Source organism: Daphnia magna, linkage group LG10 (genome assembly GCF_020631705.1).
Source record: "Daphnia magna isolate NIES linkage group LG10, ASM2063170v1.1, whole genome shotgun sequence".
Classification (NCBI taxonomy): domain Eukaryota; kingdom Metazoa; phylum Arthropoda; class Branchiopoda; order Diplostraca; family Daphniidae; genus Daphnia; species Daphnia magna.
In genome coordinates this window covers 1,170,049-1,191,405 of record NC_059191.1, presented here as the reverse complement: position 1 = coordinate 1,191,405, position 21,357 = coordinate 1,170,049, and the positions used below count along the sequence as shown (strand labels likewise).

The following is a 21,357-nucleotide window of genomic DNA, read 5'->3' as shown; positions in this document are numbered from 1 at the left end:
ATAATCACGTAACCGACATTTCTCTGTCATTTCCCGACTATTTGACACGTCCATAGAAGAACGAAACCACACTCAACTTACTTTGGTAATAAAACAAAGCTTTGATGCAGTATAGTATGTTTTCCACTTTCTGATTGATTTACAGTATACAATTGACATGTTAATAATTAACATTTTACAAAAATACAAATATATGCAATTTTTGTTTGCATGAATGAATAGCTATTTCACTTTAAATAAATCAAGTTGTTGCACAGTTTCGTACCGTCCAGAACGATCCGGGTAATTGAGGAAAGTACCTCTACCTGGTGCTGTACCAATCGTCTTTCGGAGCCGGTATGCTATAAGGCACAGCGCCTTTGTATTCCTGTTTGGGGTATCCAGCTTGACTTGCGCCTTTGTATTCATGTTTGGGGTATGCAGCTTGACTTGCACTAGGTCCTGGTGGACCTGCAGGGCCCACGGGTCCTGTAATTCCAGGTAGGCCTGGTTTACCATCTGCTCCAGCTGGCCCGATAGGTCCTACGGGTCCTTGTGGACCAGGTGTTCCAGGCTCGCCTGCCGGACCAGATTTTCCTTCTTCTCCAGCAGGTCCAACAGGCCCAGTCGGGCCTTCGGGGCCAGACTTGCCAGATTCGCCAGCTGGTCCTGGAATACCTTGAAGACCTTGAGGTCCTAGAGCTCCTGGTGTACCAGGAGCACCAGTTGGGCCAGGAGAACCGTCTTTACCAGTTTTGCCTTGTTCTCCTTGCAAACCTGAATTGCGAAAATATTATCAGTGATATTCTGGCTTAAAAAATATTTAGAAACAATTGAATAACCTGGAGATCCAGGAGTGCCATTAAGCCCATCTTTGCCTGGAGCGCCAGCTGGACCAGTGGAACCGTCCTTTCCTGGGGCTCCATTGGAGCCTGGTGTTCCAGCAGGTCCTTGAGGTCCTACGGGGCCTGGTTGCGTGCTTGGAATGCCTGGAAGTCCGTCTTTTCCTGGAGCTCCGTTATAGCCAGGATTTCCAGCTTCTCCTTTTGGACCTACACTACCAGGGCTACCAGGAGCGCCATCTGTGCCAACAGGTCCTTGCAATCCCTGTGGCCCGACTGGTCCAACACCTCCTGGAGCACCAGCAGCACCGGGGGATCCATCCTTACCAGGATATCCGGGGGGACCAGCAGGTCCAGGGATCTTAGAAGGAAGTGTGATCCCAGGAGCACCAGTTTCCCCTTTAGGTCCTTGGGGACCTTGTGCTCCAGGATACCCATCTTTACCCGGGGCTCCTGGTGCTCCAGGAGCTCCATCAACGCCATTGTTTCCAGCTTCACCCTTTTGTCCTGGAGTACCAGGAGATCCTGCGGTTCCAGGGGATCCATCAACGCCAGGTGCCCCTGTAAATCCCTGAGGACCTGGAGCTCCATCAGCACCGGGATTTCCTTGAGGTCCAGGTTCACCATTAGCGCCCGATGCACCTGTTTCTCCCTTCTCGCCCGGTGGACCAACAGGTCCTGGTGCTCCTGGAGGGCCAGGAGGTCCGGTAATGGATTGGGGCTGATTATAGCTAGAAGATCCACCCGGGCTACCTACTTGACCTGGCGGTCCAGCAGGTCCAGGAGGCCCTGTCAGCCATGGAAGGTACCTTAACATCTTATTCATTATAGCATTTAATCTCATTATTTTAATTTCTCAGTTATCTTTTACTCAAGGAAGCTAGCCCACTGCTTTGCAAGCTCATCACGATCACTGTTTTCAGCTTGAAGAGGATTTAAAGACGCCCATTGCCCCTTCGAAAGGGTAGGAGCTCCTTGTTTAGGGTATTCACGCTGGTACTGCGGGGCAGCCTTGGCTACAGAGGCGAGTACGGTGATCAAAAGAGCCTGTTAGACAGAACCATTAAGAGTAAATGCGATAGATGAGTAGCGATAATTTAATTAACTTACTACTGCTATTTTCATGGCTGATGATCTTGATTCTTAATCTGGTGTTTTACTTCTAGAAAGATAAAAGAATATGGGTGTTTACAGCATGAATTGGGATTTTATAGGATGGTAATTGAAGAAAGCAAGCCTTACCTGGTTGATGCTTCTTTTGCCAAAGCACAATCAACGCTGATGAGAAAGAGCCAGGCCGACCCGCCTTATAAACATTTTCCTGCCCTGTGAAGGTAAAAGAAAATGAAAACCGTCCGCAATAAGTTCACTTTTTTTTTGCCAGTGAATTTTAAAATGCAAGGCCAGTGTAAAGAGATTCACGTCCTCGAGCTACGTTAATTTTTGTAGTTTCAAGAAATTCCTTTATGCTACTTGCCCGACTCTCTCTGTCCGTCAGACAAAAAATGAGGCCATACTGAAGATCTTACACGGAAAATCTGAACCCATTCGCCATATGCCAGTGCATTCAAATGGTTATTACAGAAAGGGACTAGTTGCGGGCCATGTTTGAGGAGTTGTTCCCCAATTACGAAAAGAAAGTGCTCCGCTATTACCTGGTAAAAAAAAGTAAAGCGAAACGTTAAATAAGAAGAAAAAAGAAACCGAAATTAAATTATTGAGTTGAAACGCCCTGCTTTTTGCTACTTATTGCTGGAAATGCTAAACAAAGAAATAAAATTAACTTGTCAGGAATGAGTCATGCTGCCTTGGCGATGTAACATAAAAAATGAGTACGCAGCAGATAAATATTGCACTTTGAGTAACAGTTCTTCAGAACCTTAATAAGTTTTGTCTGAAGCATAATGTTTGCGGACTAAATACCTGTTTAGGTCTTTTCCTTTCAAAAAGCGTTAGAACACGTGCAGTTCATATCCAAGGACGTTCTACTGACTCAAATCTTAATGCATCAGCAATGGATTCTCATTTAACTTGAATTATCCCCGTATCGGTAACGCTTACAGCTAAATAGGAATACGATTATCTCTCGGAGCTGTGTTCTATAATAGTAAAACATTGCATTGCATTTCTAAATGTTTTAAAAAGCTATGGTTGTTGCAATTCTGCTGGTTTTCAGTTGCATACTACTTTTAGCAGAGCCTCATGTCAGTAGAAAATGCTAGGAATTCCATAATAGCACAACTAACACAGCATTTGGACAAATGAGACATTAAAAAGCACGTGAATGTGAAAGATTACCCCTTCTTCAGCAGCATTTTGTTAAAGAACGAAGTGGAAGACAGACATTGTAACGGCTAGCAGTCATCCAAATCTCCTTTATCATAAGAAATCATTTTCCCCACGAAGTAACGCAGCAACATAAAGTAATTGTTTTCCATTACCTGTTGAATTCTAACCACGATTCTAACGAGCATGCGACAATTACTCACTTCGCCATGCGTCCTATTCCACTTCGAACGCTGTGCCCTCTAAGGAACAGCATGGTGAAGTTGCCATTTCAGAAGAAATTATAGAACTTTCAAAAAATATTAATTATTAAACTGAAATAAAAATTGAAACATTTTAGGAATTCACTTAAATTGTACATTATAAATTTTTTTTCAAACAATTAAATTATGCAAATTATGATGAAACATTGCCAAAAATGTCAACAACTTCGTTATTCGTCTGCTGGGGCTTACATAAATGTGGGATGTGTTTTCCAACTCACAATGGCACAGTTATTATCAAACAAATCAAGACTAGTATCCCTTTTTCAGAAATGTGGCCGACATTTAAATAATACCACCTTAAGTGAATGTCGTTCTTTCTTGTACCTACGCCGAGACGGTTTCGCGAGCTCATCCCGTATAAATAAAACCTGGTTAAACAGAAAGGTATGTAGACTTTCACATATAAAGAACTAGTATAACATGATATTTTTGGTAACACTTTTTTTACTCCTTTAGAATCTCTTTGTTATAAAACAAGAATATTCTGCCGTTCTCCGTCTTGTACAAAGATCACTTCCTAAATACAATGACTTTCCAAGTCACACAAGAGGATTTTCGTCCTCCTCCCAACATATGCAATCAAACAAAGACCCGCCTGATGACAAAAAGGACAATAACGATGACAAGAGAATTCGATCTATGTTGGCAAAAGCAATGATGTGGATGTTTACAGGTTACATGTTAATCACAATTGTCTCACTTATGTTTCCTGGAGGAAACCAGCCAGAGATTGTTAGGTAAATCATCCTGTTAGTGGTTCTCAATTATTTTAAATATCACTGTGATTACCAGGTATGTCTCGTGGACAGAATTTCTTCATCATATGTTAGCGAAGGGTGAAGTGGCCGAGATCATTGTTCGTCCCGATGTTGATATCGTTACGATCGTTTTGCACGAAGGAGCCGTGATCAAGGGCCGTAGAATGGATCACCGTACGTTTCATATGAACATCATCGACACCAATAAATTTGAGGAGAAATTGCGAGCCGCAGAACAGAGACTGGGCATCTCCGCAGGGCAAGGTGTACCCATCATTTACGAACGAAACGCAGACACAGCAGGTCGATTGCTGACCACTTTAATCGCCGCAGCCATCGTTATCTCTATTCTTTCGCGAATGAAAGGTTTCAAATCGCCCATTTCAATGGACTCTTTTGTAAGTATTTTTGTTACTATTGAAAAGTTGTTAACAATTGCAATCTTTACTGTATTCAGACACAAATGGCCCGAGCGAAATTCACCCTGGTCGATCCTTTAACTGGTGGGGGTAAAGGCGTTCGCTTCGCCGATGTCGCTGGCCTCAAAGAAGTCAAAGTAGAAGTCATGGAATTTGTGGATTACCTTAAAAGACCAGAGCATTACAAGAAATTAGGTGCCAAAGTATGCACTGTTGTTTGAATTTCACTCTCGAAGCTCCTTTTTACACAGCACAACATAACATTTGTTTCAAGGTACCTAAAGGAGCCTTGTTACTGGGCCCTCCTGGTTGTGGAAAGACGTTACTAGCAAAGGCTGTAGCCACTGAAGCTTCCGTGCCATTTTTGTCGATGAATGGATCAGAATTCATCGAAATGATTGGTGGATTGGGGGCAGCCCGTGTTCGGTATTTCGATTCACTTAAAAACAATTTTGGCAGTTATTACTAATGGCTTTTGTTTAGTGACTTGTTTAAAGAGGCACGTAAGAGAGCGCCTTGTATTGTTTACATTGACGAGATCGACGCCATCGGTCGCCAGCGTTCACAGGGCAGCGGTTCACTTGACGGGGCATCTGGCGAAAGCGAGCAGACTTTAAATCAACTCCTCGTAGAAATGGACGGCATGGCCACCCGCGAAGGTGTCCTGATGTTAGCCTCAACCAACCGTGCTGACGTGCTGGACAAGGCGCTGTTGCGTCCTGGCCGTTTCGACCGTCACATCATGATCGATCTACCCACTCTCGAGGAACGCAAAGAGATTTTTGAGCATCATTTGAAGTCGATTAAAATGGAGAAAAGTCCATCGTTTTATTCCAAGCGAATGGCGTCTCTGACTCCTGGATTCAGTGGCGCTGACATTGCCAGCGTCTGCAACGAAGCAGCTTTGCGTGCTGCCCGTGACCTCGGCAAGATCGTCACAGCCTTCCATCTGGAATACGCCGTCGAACGCGTCGTGGGTGGTTTAGAAAAGCGATCATCGGTCATCGCTCCGAAGGAGAAGCGGATCGTGGCGTATCACGAATGTGGTCACGCTCTAGTCGGCTGGCTGCTTCCGCACACGGATGCCCTACTGAAAGTGACCATTGTCCCGCGTACGAGCCAGGCCCTCGGGTTCGCCCAATACACCCCCACGGACAAGCGGCTCTACTCCACCGAAGAGCTTTTCGAACGGATGTGCATGGCCTTGGGCGGCCGAGTGGCAGAATCCATTACGTTTAATCGCGTGACAACCGGAGCTCAAAACGATCTGCAGAAAGTTACCAGAATGGCCTATTCCCAGGTTAACATCATTTGTTGTTATGACGTTATGACGATGAGATAATGAATTCATGAAATGTTTTGAACAGGTGAAAACGTACGGAATGAGTTCGTTGGGCCTCATTTCCTTTCCGGAAGAGGACCGCAATTCTAGAGAATTTGGCCGCCGACCGTACAGTAAAAGACTGGCCAATACGATGGATAACGAAGCTCGCAGTATTATCGCCCGGGCTTACAAACGGACAGAGGCTCTCTTAATTCAGCACCGCCAAATGCTTGAGAAGGTAAGTGCCATTGAAATATTTCGACTGATTTGCTTGTCCTTTTTTTGACAAACAAGTTTGTTTTTGTTTTGTTTTTTCATCAGTTGGCGGAAGAGTTGCTGATCAAAGAGACGCTCAACTTCCATGATGTAGAAGCTTTAATTGGACCGCCTCCACACGGCCAGAAACAGTTTATCGAACCACTGCAGTTCGAGGCTGAAATTAGCGAACAGGCTGGCATTCCACCTGGAAGATCCCAGCCACCACCACCGCCACCCTCTGACGACTGATTCTTCTATTTTTAATTGTTATAGAGAGATTTCCTGGTACTGTAGAAGGTAACATACACAGACATCGACAAACAAGCAGTATTGATCCTTTTTGCCTTCGTCAGGATTATTTGTTTGTAAAAGGCTTGTAAAAATGTAAGTGGATTATTATATATACACTGAAAAAGTCTGTAAAAGCCAGGAGAAAACTAGGTTGTCACGTTCCTCAGAAATAGATATCGTTCATTTCTTTTTTTACCTTCATCTTGTCGTGAATAAAATTTTCTTTTTTGTTAGGTCTTGTTCAAAAATACGCGCGCTGGTTGGTTTTTCTTTTTTTTTTTTTATCTCTCCATTCTAAGAATTTATCAATAAAAAATTGAAGGATAGAGGGGAAACAAGAAATCTTTCTTTTTTTCAGTACAGCATATTCTTTTTTTCATCTTTTTGTTTTGTTTTTTTGTTTTCTCTTTTAATCACACACACATTTTTTCCACAACCCAGCAGAATTTGCTTTTTCTTCTTCACCAACACTTTCATGCGTCATGAACACATACAGACACGTCCAGCAGGTCACGAAATAAAAAGTTCTATCAAATTTTTCTTCTTCTTCTTCTTTTTTTTCAAGGAGAAAATAAAAACGAAACGAAATAAAAAATAATTTTCGAACCATCTCAATTATCCATATCCCAATCGACAAAAAAAAAAAACACATGAAATGAAGGTGAACAAAGAGAGTGGGAAAGACAAAAATTCAACAATTGTTTTTTTTTTTTTTAACAAACGCGTTCGTTTATCGGGAGGGTGTGGTGGGAGGGGGGGAGCACACGCATACACGCACAAGATTAACTTTTTTTTTTTTCTGATCGCACTTTGTTAATTTCTATTTTTTTTTTTTTAAACTCTGAATTTCTTGCCCAGGGGCAGCAGCGTGGTGTTTCTCGAGGACAATAAAACAACAATAACAACAACACGTGTGAAATCAAAATCAAAACTGTTTTTCCTCATCTTTCCTCTCGCCCCGCGTAAAGGCGAGAACATTTTTTTTTAAAACCCACCAAAAATTATCTTTTTCTCTTTCATTCCGAAGGATCTCATCACGGAGACCAATCACGAAACAAAATTAAAAAAAAAAAAAAAACAATTTAACAAACAATTTCACGATTTTTTTTTTTAAATTCCCCATTTTTTTTTTTTTTCCTTCTCCTTTTTTCAAAACAAATAACAAAACCGCGCGAAATTTGATCGCTATTTTCTTGCCAGGTAAAAAAAAAAAAAAGAAAAGAAAAATGAATGAACGAATTTAACAATTAGCAACAACAATCAAGAAAGCAAACAGAAGGGAGGGAGCGAGGTGGTGCAAACATTCTTTCATAACGACAAACTTAATTTAGAAGAAAAAAACAAAAGGGAAATGAAACGAAGTAAACATTTGGAGGCGACACAATTTAAAATTGCATACAGCGCTCACGCACTTTACCAGATGAAAATTTAAAAAGAACAAAAAAAAAATTACTGATTTTCCCCATTTGCATGAAACACATTTTTCTGTTGTTGTTTCGTGTTTTTTTTTTTTTTTCAAAATAGAACAGGACAGGTGTGTGTAGAGGTGGCGGAAGTGACGTAGGAGGAAGTGAGAAGGAAAAAAAAAATTGTTTTCATTATATAACCATCATCTTTAAATAGTTTTTTTTTTTTTTTAAAAAAAAAGATCGTTTGGAAATAATGGCTATTTCAGGAAAATGAAAATAACGCAATAGAAACAAATGAATAACGGCAGTGTGTGTTGAACCCACGAAAAAAAAAAAAAGAAAAGGAGCGGGGTAGTTTGGAGAGAAAAAAAAATTTCCTTTTTGAATGAAATGATGACGCCACCTTTGTCGGGTTAAAAATTGGGGGAGGGGGTTGGGAGTGTTACGTTGGTGTGTGTATGTTTACCCTCTCTAATCTTCTTTTTTTCTTTTGTACTTTTTGCTCCGATTCCTTCGATCCTTATTTATTCATCGTCGAACGACGAATGGCAATCCCTTTCAAATCACCGCATAAAAACATTGAAAATTAAACTGTACGTCGACACATTCGCCTTTTTTTTTTTCCTTCTTAAATCATGGACACAAAAACAAAAAAAAACAAGTTCCCTCCCCCCTTCAATTTTAACGGAATTACCCCCGAAAAAAAAAATCGAATTAAAATTTGAGGCGAGAAAAACAAAAAACAAAAACTAAGAACGCGAGCGAGAACAGAGTTTTGTTTCCATTTCTGCTGTGGAAATTGAACAAACGGAGGCAAAGAACGGGGGGGATTCAAAATGGAAATTTTCCCATCATAAAAAAAAGAAAAATCTTTCAATTTATCAACACTTTTTCAGTTTTTTTTTTTCTTTTTTTTCCTTTTTAATATTTTTGGTAATTTTGCTGTTTTATGTCCCCCACATTTTTTTTTTTTAGCAACTGGAGGATTAACTTCCCACAACAACATAATTAGAAATTCAAAATCATTGTCATTTTTTTGTTTGATTTTTTTTTGTTTTAAGGGTTTCGTGAAAAAAAAAATCTTATTCTCATTTTGACCCCTCCCCCCCTTTTTTTGGTTCCAGCAGTACGCCAAAAATCTACAAACAAAATCGACGGGTTCAACAGGAATTGAACAATCAATTATCAAGTTGGGGGCAAAAAAACAAACAAACAAACAAGCACAAACATTTTAAACGAATTTTAAGGACAAAAAGTGGAAAATGATTTTCGTAAACTATTAATTAGAGAAAAAGAAAACCGGATTGTTAAAAATAAAAAAAAAAAAAAAAAAATTCTCCCCCTTTTTGCGATTTGATCATCGGGATTGTGTGTGTGTGTGTGAGGAAGGTATGGGGGTGGGATTGAAAAAGGCACATCATTGGCTGGCAGACGCTTTTCTCTCTTGTTTTTTGTTATTTTCCCATTTGTTGTCTAATATTCTGACTCTGAACATGTCAATGAAATTTTTGTCTTCTGCACGACGAATTGTTTGCTGTTGTTTTTTTTCCCCCCATTTCCCGATATATTTTTATTTTCTTATTCAGGAATTATTTCCTTAGCCATTTTTGTTTTTGCTTTTGTTTTTTTTAATAGAGAAAGGAGGAGAACGAGCGGAGGAAAAAAGAAACAGGTACCTCTACGAAATAGAAGGTTAGCGATGATGATTAGAAAAATTCTACCGGTTCCAAAAACAAAACAAACGACGAAGATGGAAAAATTGTTTTCCCCGTGAACGAAAAAAAAAAAAAAAAAAAGGTTTGCATCGTTAGCCTTATTTACACGAAACGGAGAGGTGTCAAGGACGATTACGCAACGCATCAAGAAGGGGAAAGCACATTTTTGTGTGTGTGTCTGTGTGTGTCTGTGTGGAATGTCTACCTAAAACAAAAGAAAACAAATCAATCGCCATAACAAAAAGGCAAAATGATCAAACAAAAAAAAAAAAGAGGAAACGCTTTTTGAAAACATAAATTCTTAAAAAAAAAAATAATAAAGAAAAATTCCCCCCCCCCTAAAAAAAAAATGGGTCCAGGTTAAACAACACCACACAGCTCACCGATTTCTTTACCGTGTTATAAATCGACGCTGCTTCTTTTTTTGCTGCTCACACACTGTCAAAGAAAGAGAGAGAGAGAGAGCGCCGCTGCTGCCAGACATCTACAAATTTCTTGTTAATTCCCTTTGGTATTTTTTTTTTTTTTTCTGTCCAAAAATAAAAATCCATTTTTTTTTTTTTTTCCCCTCACATGGCTCCTAAAAGTAACCGGAATTTCAATTAAAGAAACACAAATTTTCGCAAATTATTAAACAAAAGAAAAGATACCGTAGGAGAAGGGCTCGTCGGGAGAGGCGGTGGCGCTAGCAGAGGGATCAGATTCGGGAGCCATAGAGAGTGAGTTGGGACCCATGACGGCCGCCTGCGATTGGCTGGCCTGGTAAAGTGCCGCTGCTTGATAAGCGCTATGATGATGATGGTGATGGTGATGATGACCATGACCGCCATGACCGCCAGGGCCCATCGCATAAGGATTGCCAGGGCTACTAACGTGCAACGACGACAGGTGAGTCGTCAATTGCGGGATGTACTGCATCGAAGGATCCATACCGGACGTCAACATTTCCATCTAATTCGTTTGAAAAAGAATTGGCCATGAAAAACGAAAACATAAAACAAACGAAAATCGAATTTCAACCTGTTGATGCATAGGCGGCTGGACAATGTATTGTCCTAGCCATGGGGCGCCATTGGGCCCGATGGGGAAAGGCGACATTTGGTGTGGGAAATTACGTCCGAGCGGCATGTGAGAGAGCAGGGTTGGCATTCCATTGGGATGGACGGGGCTATCGTAAGCCGAGAGGAGGCCGCCCGGCCCATCGGCCGCGTCACGCCAGCGCTGATCGTGAGTCTTGTGCTGGCGCTTGTTCTTGTTGCCGCCATCGGCGAATTTCACCAGCAACGGCTGGGTCGACCCCGCCAGCGATTTGCCGTTGAATATGCTAATAATTTCATCGCATTTCTCTCTGGATTCCATCCGCGCAAAACCCACACCGCGGCTCTGGCTGCCACCGTCGCGCAGCACTCGGGTCGAGATGACCGTCCCATATTTGTAAAGCATATCGTGAAGGTCCTGTTCGGTGATGTGCGGCGGCAAGTTGGCCAGGTACAAATTAGTGGGATCTTGTTCTTGTTGCTGTTGATTTTGTTTCGTTTTTGTTTTGTTTTTTTTTAAATCAAGATGATTTTGATTAAAATTTAAAGAGAGAAAGAGAGAGACAAAAAAAAAAGAGAAAACATTGAGAGATGCTGGGTCTGGTCTAGGGTGAATTAAAAATGTATAAAAATGAAAAAAAGAGAGGGTTTAATTACTTTGACGATTACCTTCGCCATCTGCGCTTGAATGCCTTGAAGCTGCAGGGCTTTGACGGCCGATTCGGCTGCCGATGGCGAATCGAAATCAACGAAACCGTAGCCTTTGCACTTGTTGGTATTCTTATCGAGAATGGCTTTGGTCGAAATGATGGTACCGAATCTAATAAACCAATTCAAATAGATTTTCTTTATTGAAAGAATTCTAAAATAACAATTGAACAAAGACTTACTTGCGGCACAATTCCTCTAGATCCTTGTCGGTGGTGTTGGGCGTCAGTCCGCGAATGTAGAGGTTGGTCCTGGACAGCTGATCGCTGTTGTTGGTACTGCCGCCGGTCGTCGTGGTCGTCGTAGTCGCCGTCGCCGGGTTAGAATTGGCACCGCCTCCCCCATTTCCGCTTCCTCCTACACCGACTCCGCTCGTCGAGCTGCTGTAGCCTTGACTTCCAGTTCCCGTGCTACTGCTACTGTTGCTGCTGTTATTCGAACCTCCTACGCCAGCCTGCAAAAAAAAAAAGAATTTGATACATAAACTTTTGTTTTCTTTGACATTTGACTTAAATGAATGAATAAAAAGTCCATCCCCCATTCAGTTTCCAAAATGCCAAGTAACAATTCACGTGTGGGCGGCAAAACTTTTGCAATTTAAACGATTCCTCCTACACTCTCTCTACTCCTCCGACTTAAGGGTAAGAAACTATTCACGGCCCAATGGATCCCGCAACCACCTGCTGCTAACTCACATCCCTCTGGAATCTGCCTCCGGCTGTACGTACTACACAAGGTAGATGTTAGTTATATTTCTCTTCTTTCGTTTTTTGTGTGTGTGTGTTAAATTACTTTCAACACGACAGATGGTCTCTCGTTCAAAGAATGTCCAGGGGGATAAGACATCTGTTGTGGTGTGTGTTTTCAACGTGATAAAAAAAGAACAACCCTCGGTTAACGATCAAAGAAAAAATTTCGATAACATTCTTCCTAACTGATCAAAGATCACATCCGGTTGGCCGAGTTTGTTTTGAAAAAAAATAAAAATAAAATAAATGGGGAGGAGGGGGAGGGGAATAACAACTCACTCCGTAAGGGGAGGAGCCAGTGGTTGACGCTTGATAGGAGGCCAGATGATGCGGTGAAACGTGGGATGCAATCCGAGAAGATCCTCCACTGCCTCCTACTCCGCCACTACCACTTCCTCCGCCACCAGCCATCGGTGCTCGATAGATGGCCCCTTGAGAAGTTTGAGCTGTCGTATTCGTCCGAGTTGCCCGGCTTCCTCCTCCGGCTGACCGCGCCGCACCACCACTGCTACTCCCGCTTCCTCCTCCTCCTCCTCCACCGCCCTGTGTATATTTTAGTTCCAACAACAACAACAATTGTTTTTAATGTTTATGCGATTCTTCCATTCTTTTTTTTTTCACTTTTGATTATTTCCTCCCCATCCCTAATTCCAGACAAAAACTCATTAAATAAAAAAAACGGGGACACCCTTCCTACCCCCTGAACCCATAAGAATGGATTAGAAGCAGACGAAAAATAAAAGCGGGAAATTGACATTTTAAAAAGTCCTTTTAAAATATATTATTCTAATCTTCCCACGAACTCCCCCCCCCCCCCTCTGTTTAAACGTGGAAAAAAAAAAATTTTTTTGTAGTTGGTAGTGGATCCAGAAATAGACGTGAGCGATGATGGGTGGAATGGGTGGGGAGGAGTTTTCGCCCGTGATCAGAGAGGAGAAGGCTAAGAGAAATCAATACAACACGCTCAAAAAGAGCGAGAGAGCGAGAGCGGGAGTTTTGTCTGTACGTTGTGTGCAAGTTATCAGAGCTTGTGAGATAAAGAGAGGGGCTACTTCAAATCAACAATTCACAATTGGCCCCATTGTGCAGGCCTCTCTGTTCCCCCAATTGCACGATTCAAAAAATCGACTTGTAGGATTGCAAACAAATCTGTGAAAAGCAATTAACTTTTTCATTTGGTGAACAAAAAAAAAAAAAAAAAACAATAAGAAAAACTCATTTCGAATTTTCTTTCGGGGCTATTGCGAATTTCAAATGCACTGCGTTAAACGATAAAAACAAAAGCGGCAAAAACACCACCTGGCGGGATTCCTTTAAAAGTATGCAACGCACACGAAAAAATAAAACGGAATGAAAAAGATTCGATCAATCCGTCGAAACTTAAAGAGGCGGAATGAGTAGGCGGGGATTCACGCAGCTCTCCACGTGCGTGAGAGCCACAGGCCTCACAACCCCCACCCGCCCTATCAAAGGACTTGGGTGGGTGGATTGACGTCACCAGAATCAGGCAAAGAGAGAGAGAGAGATTGTATTTGGGTGTATACTCTGCGTCAAGATGGCGGGAGTCGGTTGCAGCTACTGTTATTTCACTATTCCCGTAAAATAAAAGAGGGCTTTAAAAAAAAAAGTCCGTTCAGAATACCAGAGATGAAGGGGGAAAAAAACTTTATTCGCTTTTGGCTCGGCGCGTGACGTCAACGACGCCGTAACCTTGGCGATGTGATGACGTCGGCCTCCCAAACCGCAGACGATGGTACACGAAACGAACGAAGCGACACGACAAAAGAAAAAATGGCTACCACACACATACCCACCCTCCCCTGTCTACGTAACCAGTTTCTCCCATTCATTTAATTATTTTCCACCTTAACTTCGATTCAATCAATTTTTATTTTTTTTTGAAGGTTGGGGCAAATTTTCCAAAGGGCTTGAATATAATTTTATACAACATAGATGGAGCATTTCTCTCAAGGTCGGATTACATTATCCCGATCGACTGGAAGGTGGATCCAATTAGCGTGAGGCCCGAAAATAATAATATTTTTCTTACGTCTTAATATTATTATGATGAATGTTATTCAAAACAAGAAAAAAAACAAAAAACTGGAGAAGAATGGCCTACTCTGTATGAAGTTTCCATGACGACTCCGGGCTGTTATTATTTGACTTGGCAGTCAAGGGCTAGAAACTCCCACAACAACAACAAAAATAAAATAATATTCAAATTTCTCGTGTGTGGACCAAGTTGATTAACACACGAGAAACGAGAACTGGTAAAACTGGGCCTCAAGAATGTGTGCAGTTGAAACACACACACACACACTAGTAATTTTGTTCACTGTATTTCCGGTTCACTCCGATGATGTGGTTCATCGTGAACCAGTTTTTCTTTTTCGTGTTCGTTCCTTCGTCTTTTTTAATTTTCAGGACAATTCGTCTTGGCCTGAAAACAGGTTATGATAATGTTCGACAAATTCCTGATACACCGTGCATTCACCTTGTCTCTCTGCACACCGAAAAAGAAAAAAAAAATCCGTCAAAAGTCTCGCGTAGAATTAAAAATGGAGGCACACAAACACAACGCGCAGTAAAATTCAAAGGTTTCCAGAAAAAGAAAAAAAAACAAAAAAAAAAAACTTCGGTAGGATTAAATTTGTTTCTTAACACGGGAGGTCTCGTTGTCTGTGTACACTTACAAATCGGGTAGAGAATTTAAAAAAAATAATAATAATAATAATAATAAAATAAAATAAAAAAGAGGAGGAAAGGAGGTTGCCGCGCTGGCGAAAATGGCGCTGAGGCGAACGCAGTGTTCCAATTTTGCCTACTTTGCTCCAACAACAAAGACAATGTTTTTTTTTTGTTTTGTTTTTTGAAATTCCTTTAAAAAGTGATCAAAACTGTGTGGGGGAGAACAACTAGAGAGATAACTGTGAGAATCTTAAAACAACACTGGAGATATGTCACTGTTGTTGTTGATGATTGGAATTTTCGACTGAATGACACGCACTACACACCCATACAGACACACACTGCTAGTAGGGGGATAGAGGGCAGTCGACACACACAACACTGAACTACTTCCTCACGGTCAAGTCATGTTGTTGTTGTTGTCGTATCTCTCAAGTCGAAACTGTTTCGGCAAAGGGAATGAACCGAAAGTGTTTGGCGTGTTGGAGACGGAGAGAGAGAGAGAGAGAGAGAGACTAACAAAATGGCCGCGTTGTTGTAATGTTCAATGTGTGTCTGTTGTGAGAAAGGAGCGCTGCTGCGTGAGCAACGGACCGGACTCACGACAAACAAACTCACGAATGGCGACCTTTTAGACGAAGAGAAGAGGGGCAGAGTATATGCCGTACCACTCACGAACGAACTAGTAGGGACTTGATCTCTGTAAGCAACCACAACGACATCTGGCGGTCGAAAAGGCAAACACTGTCACGCCTTGCGACTACTACCAACCTTTTCTTTTCGGGTGTTGGGCGACCTTGGAAAAGGAATATATTATACGTTATGTATAAACACTACACACATTGTCTCCTTCCCCTCCCGATCCCGCACGGGAAGATTTAAAAAAAAACGAGACAACCATTTTAGATTGCAGAGGGAAAAATCGATATTCTATGGAGTGTGAAAAAAAAAAAAAGAGGAGAGAAGGATGCAAATCCGGGAATGCTGAATGCGTCTAGCATTCGTACACACGTAATAACAACAAGACGCTGTTCCATGTCGATAGTTTCACGAAAAAAAAAAAAAAAGCTCCGCACATCGAACGCGACCTGAAGAGCCCCGGAGCGGTTGGACGCGGTCGAGTGATGGAGAGTTATTTTCTTTTTTCGCCATTATCTTGTTCTCTTCTTTTTCTACCTATTTTTTTCTTCTTCTTCTTCTCTTTAACACAGAATAACAATGGACGAAGCAAAAAGCGAATAGGATGAGCCAAAAAAATTCAAATCTGTTTTCTTCTTCCTCCTCTTCTTCCATCTATTCGTTCACGCCGGTTTCATTCCATGTGTTGTTGTGTTCCCAAAACCGAACGAACGGCAGAGAGTTCACGGACCGGAAAAATGCCCCAGGCGATTTCTTTTTTAACTTTTTTTTTTTTTCCTTTTCTTTTTCTTTTTTTCCTACGTCTTTTATTTTATTTTACGTTCTCCTTTTTGCTTCACATTCGTCCCATATACTCGTCTTTCTCCTTTGCTTCGCCTTCCGTGTGTGGCCCTTTCTCGTTTGGTTACCAGAGGTTTTTATGTTTTTGTTTAATGAATCAAAGCAAAAAAACATTTGTATTTTTTTCGCATCCATTCTCCGTTTTCTCGGTTGACAAAATCTTCGTGTTTATTTTTTATTTTTTATTTTTTTTCCCGCCGAGAAAAGCTATCCTGGTAGATCGGCCACGACAATGGAACGTTGACATTCCATTTCAATCACAAAACGACAAGAGCAGAGCGGAATGTTCCACCAGAAAAAAAAAAAACATTAAAACAAACAAAAAACCTGTTTAGCAGATAATAATGAGCCCACATTACGATGAGTCGGAATCTCTACAAACTACAACCAAACAAAAAAAAAAAAAAACGGATAGATAATCTCGAGTTTCGAATTTAGCACGCACATCTGGATCCCACCCCGCTAGTCGTGATGGGTTCGCCCTCTTAGCTTGATAACGAAATCGGATTTCGATACGAGTTTGCCTGCATCACATCAATCGAGTTGTGTGTGTGTGTAACGATTTCCGGTTAGAAAAAAAAGAAAAACAAAAGCAGACAACAAAAATAGAGAATGGAGCAGGAGTAGAAGAATATCTGTTGTTTTTTCTCTTACATTGCTGAAGGGTTCGGCGCTGTTAGCTCGGCTGGACGAAGCAGTAGATGAAGAAGTAGCCAGCGAAGTAGCCACCATGACCAGACCTCCTTCACCGCCGGAAGTGTTGCTGCGGTTGACGGCCGTCCGGTGTTGTTGGTGGCCTGCTGATGGAAGATGCACGTTTGAACCACCTGCTGCTGCTGTTGTAGCTGTACTAGAAGTAAGAGTGGAGGTAGTTCTCGGGACGACGACACGGTTGGAGGTCGTTTTTTCACTGCTAGCTGCTGCTGCTGCAGACGCCGCCAAAGCGTTGGATGAACTCATATCAGATGTTTCTTCCTGCTCGAAAAATATGATAATCAAAACAAAGATGATGACGAGGTTTCTGCTGCTGCTACTAGAACATATCTCAGCATAATTTTCATTTATGATTAAAAAGAAAAACGAAAAAAATACCGAAAGCGAAGAGGATAACGTGTCCAGGGATAAGGGTTCGGCAACTGCAGATCGGGGCGTGTCGATGGAATGGGCGTCTAGTTGGACAGATTGACTCATGACGTTTCTTGAGCCTCGAAATGACTGACGGGGGTGAGGGGGAAGGAAGGGAACGGTGGATAGGATGAAAACAAAAAGTAAATAAAAGAAAAAGGAAAGGACAGTCTAATGCTTTGTCGGGATTCACCAAAACGCCATAGTTCCTCGTCCTCTCACGTCCACTCCAGGTGGGAAATCCCACGTATGTATAGGTACGTTCTTCTTCTTCTTCCGGCTCTTCTTCTTTTCTACTCTTTTCAAATTCCCTTTCTTTCTTTTTTCTCTCAAGCTGGTCGACGAACCTTTGCTCTTCTTGCGTGCGTTTCTTTTTATAACTTTTGACGGCGTCGAACTGGCGACGCACCAGGAAACAAGCCCCACACGCACGTGTCACTGTACAGCTAGTAATTGGGTGTGGACAAAGCTGTCACAAATCCCAACCTGCAGGTGTCGCAGTGCTTGAGGCACTAGCAGCAGAGGGAAATCGCAGTCACAATTAGAGACACAGACAGGAATCAGGCTGACCAGGACACCAACCAACGTAGCACCATTAAACCAACGATGAGATGTATGAAGAATCCATGTGTCTTTGCTGGTTGACTGGCACTCGTGGAATTGAAGGGGCGTACAGGCACTACTTGGTTGTTGTTGAGTCGACACACTGTGTACTGAGACCTTGAAAGCCCAAAATCAACAAGGTTACAGTTTAAAAGAGGATGTCAATACAAATGAAGTATAATGGCATTTGTTTGAAACTGTTTTTCTTTTTACTTCTCCCTTTCTGCCAAACCCATTGAAACAGAGCAGACAAATGGCCTCTGCTTTATCTACGCGTATCGGCTTTCTAGAACAAGACTGCAAACCTCACTTCTTGTTTTTGATCGAATCGGCACTAGACGTTGAAAACATTGGCAGAAACTAAGAGACACGAAAATTTGCTAGTCTTGTTTTTAAAATGAAAAGACACTGAATACACTACTGACAGTTCGGACAACATAACACACACGCCAAGTGGGTGGGAACGAATACACGGAGAATGAGAGTCAAGAGAGAGAACCGCTGACTGGCGGCTTTTATTTTTTTCTTTATATTTTAAATTCCTTTTCCCCTAAAGCTGTGCACCACACTCTATTGCGTGTGTGCGGGAAGAAGACTCTTGGGTGAGAAAAAATGTCATCTAGCCCACCAAAGTCCTGCACTGAAGGAGGGCCTATTCATAAAAAAAAAAACCCTTCTCAGTTTTTCCCTTTTTTTAGCAGCGGAAACGGCTCAAATGTATGTGTATGGTGGTGTGTGCTAGATATGCACGGCACACATACGACGTGTGTGTCGCAAGTGCTGGGATGGGCTACGGGCGACTCGTGGCGGTGGAGAAAAAGAACAACAAACTAACCCTAGCGACATCTACTGGCCAAATTATTAACCACGTTATTCATGGTTGGAGAAAAGACATAAAATAAGGCGCCCAAACAGATACTTGCATCATCATCAATTACGGATGTTATTATAACAATCTTTTGGATGTTTCTTTGAAATTATAAGGTACAAGTAGAGATTAAGGTGCGAAATCCCTCATATCCGTCCACAGACAACACGAAACCAACATGAATGCATGGCAGGCGAGTACTATGCCTTTGGGTTCTATTACCAAAGCCACCGAGTTGCGGTTACAAGTCTTAAGAGTCTGTAAACCCACAAAATTACTACAGATAGCCACTCAGTTCCCAACTCAATTTGAGGGAATGCAATCAGTTTTAATGAAAGTCGAGAATTCCTTACCTCCATGTGTGTAAGAAAACTATGGATTAAAGCAGTTCAAGGAACCTGCAAAGAACTAAACTTACTGAAGCACGAGCCACGAGTTACTGCAACTGGCGCTTAAACAACGATGCCGTATTCCCGCTTAAAAGATAGCCATTGTTGACTTGTTGTTCGTTTTGAAATAATAGTATTAGTATTTGAAAAGTTGTGACGAAAAATTGCCAGCTAAGGCAACAACTTTAAAACTTTTTTTAATTGAAGGTATAATCCTCAATGAGCTCTTTTTTTTACAGATAAGTAATTTTTTATTTGGCGATTACCAGCGAGCACGAGATTTTAGGAGGCGTTCGAATTCAATATGGAGGCTGTGCTGACGAAAAGGGGCGAAACTTGCAGATGGCACTACTGAAGGTTTTCTACATATCAAACTAAGAATCGATAAAGCTCTAAATTGTTACTGTGGAATTAAATCAAATATCTTGTATGATCGGTCCCAACATAAGCATAACCTTTTCTCCTTTTATCATTTCAACAAATTGGTTCTGGAAGAAAAATGTGTGAGGCGTTTATCCCAACCTAAAATCCATACGCCACAACCTTCATGCTGGCTTTCCAGATCAGACAACATTTCATCTTTCCATGTGCTCTCTTCCTAAATTCTAGCAAACAAGTGCGCGTAAGCGTATTACCAAGGTAAGCAGATGGTCAACGAATGCACACACAAATGCTGGAAAGTGTTTCGATTGCCAAATCAGAAAGTTGCCGACTCGAGTCAGTTGCATCGTACCGAGACGTTTTCATCTTTCGGTAGCTCATCTAAATTTTATTTTCACGATCAACCTGCCAGTTTTTGTGGTACATAGATACATTTAGTAACTCAAAATTCCTTTGTCTTGTAAAGAAAGAGCTAAAGCTTTCCTTCTCGCCCATGGGAGATTTGAGACGGTTTGTCGGGTTTTGTGAAATAGAAACCGGCTCAAAACCGACAGTCTGCCTTGATAATTTCACGCTTATTTGCCTTTGTCTTTGACTTGTTTTTGCGTGCGTTCATTTTTAAAAATTTTATCTCTACGCACCTGCAGGCATATTGACGGTATAAAAACCGCTTGATAATGCAAACAATGCAAACACTTGGCAGTTAAACATCAAAGGAGTCAGATCAACACAAAATGAAGCTTGTCTTTTTGGTAAGTCATTATGTTTCTTGATTTGTTTTCTCATCTCAACTTTGTATCGTATTTTATTTTTGCCAGTTGTTTGCATTGTTCGTTTTGGTCGCAATGGTCTCAGCGGTGCCACATGATGGTAAAAAGGGCGAATCTCGTTCCGTGGGTAAGTCCCACGCCCACGTGAAGGAGTCCCATGGTCACGCGAAGGAATCCCATCATAAGGCTCACAAGGCTAAAGCTCACGTTCCAAAACATAACGCTCCTAAACATCATGCTCTTAAAGCTCACAAAGCCAAAGACATCAAATCAAAGGCACACAAAGGTCACTGATTCCAACACTTGCCATCCGTTAATTTTCAGTGGCTTTTAAATAATCGGAAAGAAAATAAATAAAATTAGTCATCCCACTACCATTTTGATTAAACTACTGCCCTTATATATCCAACTGTCTCTTGCTTTTCACTGTTATTTCCCTTTTCACTATCAATATACAATTGCTACTTGACTTAATGTTTGCTGTAAAACCTATTCTCGTACAGTGGCTTTTGCTAATCTATGAATTTCTTGTCAGCAAACTTTATTTACGGTTAACTGTCATTGAAAATATAAATATCTGAAGACTGCATAACGCATGGCAACAGTTCTAGGAATACGTGTGGTAAAAAAAAGTTTTTCTCCCTTGATCTCGATATTAGAATCTTTATAAAAGGAAATCAAATGAAGGTAGCGTGGCCGAGCGGTCTAAGGCGCTGGTTTAAGGCACCAGTCTCCTCGGAGGCGCGAGTTCGAATCTCGCCGCTGCCATTAATTTTTAATGGAAAATTTTAGAAAATTCTTTTTCCTTTAATTATAAAAAACGTATTTTGTTTTATTGACAGTTCTTTTAAAGTACTTAAAAAACCAAAGAAACGTTTGTGATTTTCTGTGAAGTGAAGGAAGCCCTGTTTTTACTCTACATTGTGCAAACCTCGATCATAAAAAGTCTTTTTTTTTTAGTGGTTTCCAAGACATCCAATGATTTGTTGTTAATGCGAGCTACGAGCTTC

The 21,357-nt window shown here is 41.4% G+C and overlaps 3 protein-coding genes, 2 long non-coding RNA genes and 1 other non-coding gene across 15 annotated transcripts; 4 read left to right on the top strand and 2 right to left on the bottom strand.

The window, feature by feature from the left end:
* Positions 1 to 100: 100 nt before the first annotated feature.
* Positions 101 to 3,228, bottom strand: LOC116932663 (collagen alpha-1(I) chain). Of its 2 annotated transcripts, XM_032940442.2 has the most exons (7): positions 3,120 to 3,228; positions 2,299 to 2,476; positions 2,064 to 2,147; positions 1,932 to 1,983; positions 1,693 to 1,868; positions 822 to 1,630; positions 101 to 756 (listed from the first exon to the last, which is right to left on the bottom strand). In XM_032940442.2, exons 4-7 carry the CDS (start codon positions 1,944 to 1,946, stop codon positions 302 to 304), a joined length of 1,455 nt encoding a protein of 484 aa, XP_032796333.2. In that variant the 5' UTR covers positions 1,947 to 1,983; positions 2,064 to 2,147; positions 2,299 to 2,476; positions 3,120 to 3,228; the 3' UTR covers positions 101 to 301. The 2 variants fall into 2 exon arrangements, with proteins under 2 accessions (XP_032796333.2, XP_045036105.1); XM_045180170.1 differs by lacking the exons at positions 2,299 to 2,476; positions 3,120 to 3,228 and having other exon boundaries at positions 1,932 to 1,993; positions 2,039 to 2,129.
* A 317-nt stretch (positions 3,229 to 3,545) lies between these two features.
* Positions 3,546 to 6,456, top strand: LOC116932657 (paraplegin). Its single transcript, XM_032940432.2, has 8 exons — positions 3,546 to 3,757; positions 3,830 to 4,110; positions 4,166 to 4,529; positions 4,589 to 4,753; positions 4,825 to 4,976; positions 5,034 to 5,850; positions 5,918 to 6,112; positions 6,196 to 6,456. Exons 1-8 carry the CDS (start codon positions 3,593 to 3,595, stop codon positions 6,379 to 6,381), a joined length of 2,325 nt encoding a protein of 774 aa, XP_032796323.2. The 5' UTR covers positions 3,546 to 3,592; the 3' UTR covers positions 6,382 to 6,456.
* Positions 6,457 to 7,018: 562 nt separating this feature from the next.
* LOC116932658 (RNA-binding motif, single-stranded-interacting protein 2) lies at positions 7,019 to 17,420 on the bottom strand. Of its 5 annotated transcripts, none has more exons than XR_006652159.1 (9): positions 17,304 to 17,420; positions 16,866 to 17,186; positions 12,321 to 12,584; positions 11,475 to 11,746; positions 11,242 to 11,404; positions 10,568 to 11,065; positions 10,198 to 10,498; positions 9,943 to 10,127; positions 7,019 to 9,752 (listed from the first exon to the last, which is right to left on the bottom strand). XR_006652159.1 is itself a non-coding variant. In XM_045180166.1 (8 exons), the coding sequence occupies exons 1-8, from the start codon at positions 17,400 to 17,402 to the stop codon at positions 10,117 to 10,119; spliced, it is 1,929 nt and encodes a 642-aa protein (XP_045036101.1). In that variant the 5' UTR covers positions 17,403 to 17,420; the 3' UTR covers positions 7,019 to 10,116. The 5 variants fall into 5 exon arrangements, 3 of the variants coding, with proteins under 3 accessions (XP_045036101.1, XP_045036103.1, XP_045036104.1); XR_006652160.1 differs by having other exon boundaries at positions 7,019 to 9,748; XM_045180166.1 differs by having other exon boundaries at positions 7,019 to 10,127.
* Positions 17,420 to 18,125, top strand: LOC123477022. The gene is made up of 2 exons (XR_006652165.1): positions 17,420 to 17,593; positions 17,671 to 18,125. It is a non-coding gene; the product is annotated as an uncharacterized LOC123477022 (long non-coding RNA).
* A 1,263-nt stretch (positions 18,126 to 19,388) lies between these two features.
* Positions 19,389 to 20,934, top strand: LOC116932670. Of its 5 annotated transcripts, XR_004399654.2 has the most exons (5): positions 19,389 to 19,403; positions 19,466 to 19,835; positions 19,898 to 19,997; positions 20,225 to 20,329; positions 20,396 to 20,934. It is a non-coding gene; the product is annotated as an uncharacterized LOC116932670 (long non-coding RNA). The 5 variants fall into 5 exon arrangements; XR_004399655.2 differs by lacking the exon at positions 19,898 to 19,997; XR_004399652.2 differs by having other exon boundaries at positions 19,898 to 20,329.
* Positions 20,935 to 21,033: 99 nt separating this feature from the next.
* On the top strand, positions 21,034 to 21,115 carry Trnal-aag. The gene has a single exon. It is a non-coding gene; the product is annotated as a tRNA-Leu (tRNA).
* Positions 21,116 to 21,357: the final 242 nt, after the last annotated feature.

Coding starts and splice junctions, on each gene's coding strand:
- LOC116932657 (XM_032940432.2), top strand. CDS start 3,593: ATGGCACAGTTATTATCAAACAAATCAAGACTAGTATCCCTTTTTCAG. Junction 4,754..4,824: donor ACAAGAAATTAGGTGCCAAA/GTATGCACTGTT, acceptor ATTTGTTTCAAG/GTACCTAAAGGAGCCTTGTT. Junction 6,113..6,195: donor ACCGCCAAATGCTTGAGAAG/GTAAGTGCCATT, acceptor TTTTTTCATCAG/TTGGCGGAAGAGTTGCTGAT.
- LOC116932663 (XM_032940442.2), bottom strand. Junction 1,631..1,692: donor CAGTGGGCTAGCTTCCTTGA/GTAAAAGATAAC, acceptor TAAGATGTTAAG/GTACCTTCCATGGCTGACAG. Junction 757..821: donor TGGCACTCCTGGATCTCCAG/GTTATTCAATTG, acceptor TTCGCAATTCAG/GTTTGCAAGGAGAACAAGGC.
- LOC116932658 (XM_045180166.1), bottom strand. CDS start 17,402: ATGAGTCAATCTGTCCAACTAGACGCCCATTCCATCGACACGCCCCGA. Junction 17,187..17,303: donor CGTTATCCTCTTCGCTTTCG/GTATTTTTTTCG, acceptor TTTTTCGAGCAG/GAAGAAACATCTGATATGAG. Junction 11,066..11,241: donor TGGCGAAGGTAATCGTCAAA/GTAATTAAACCC, acceptor CAAAATCAACAG/CAACAAGAACAAGATCCCAC.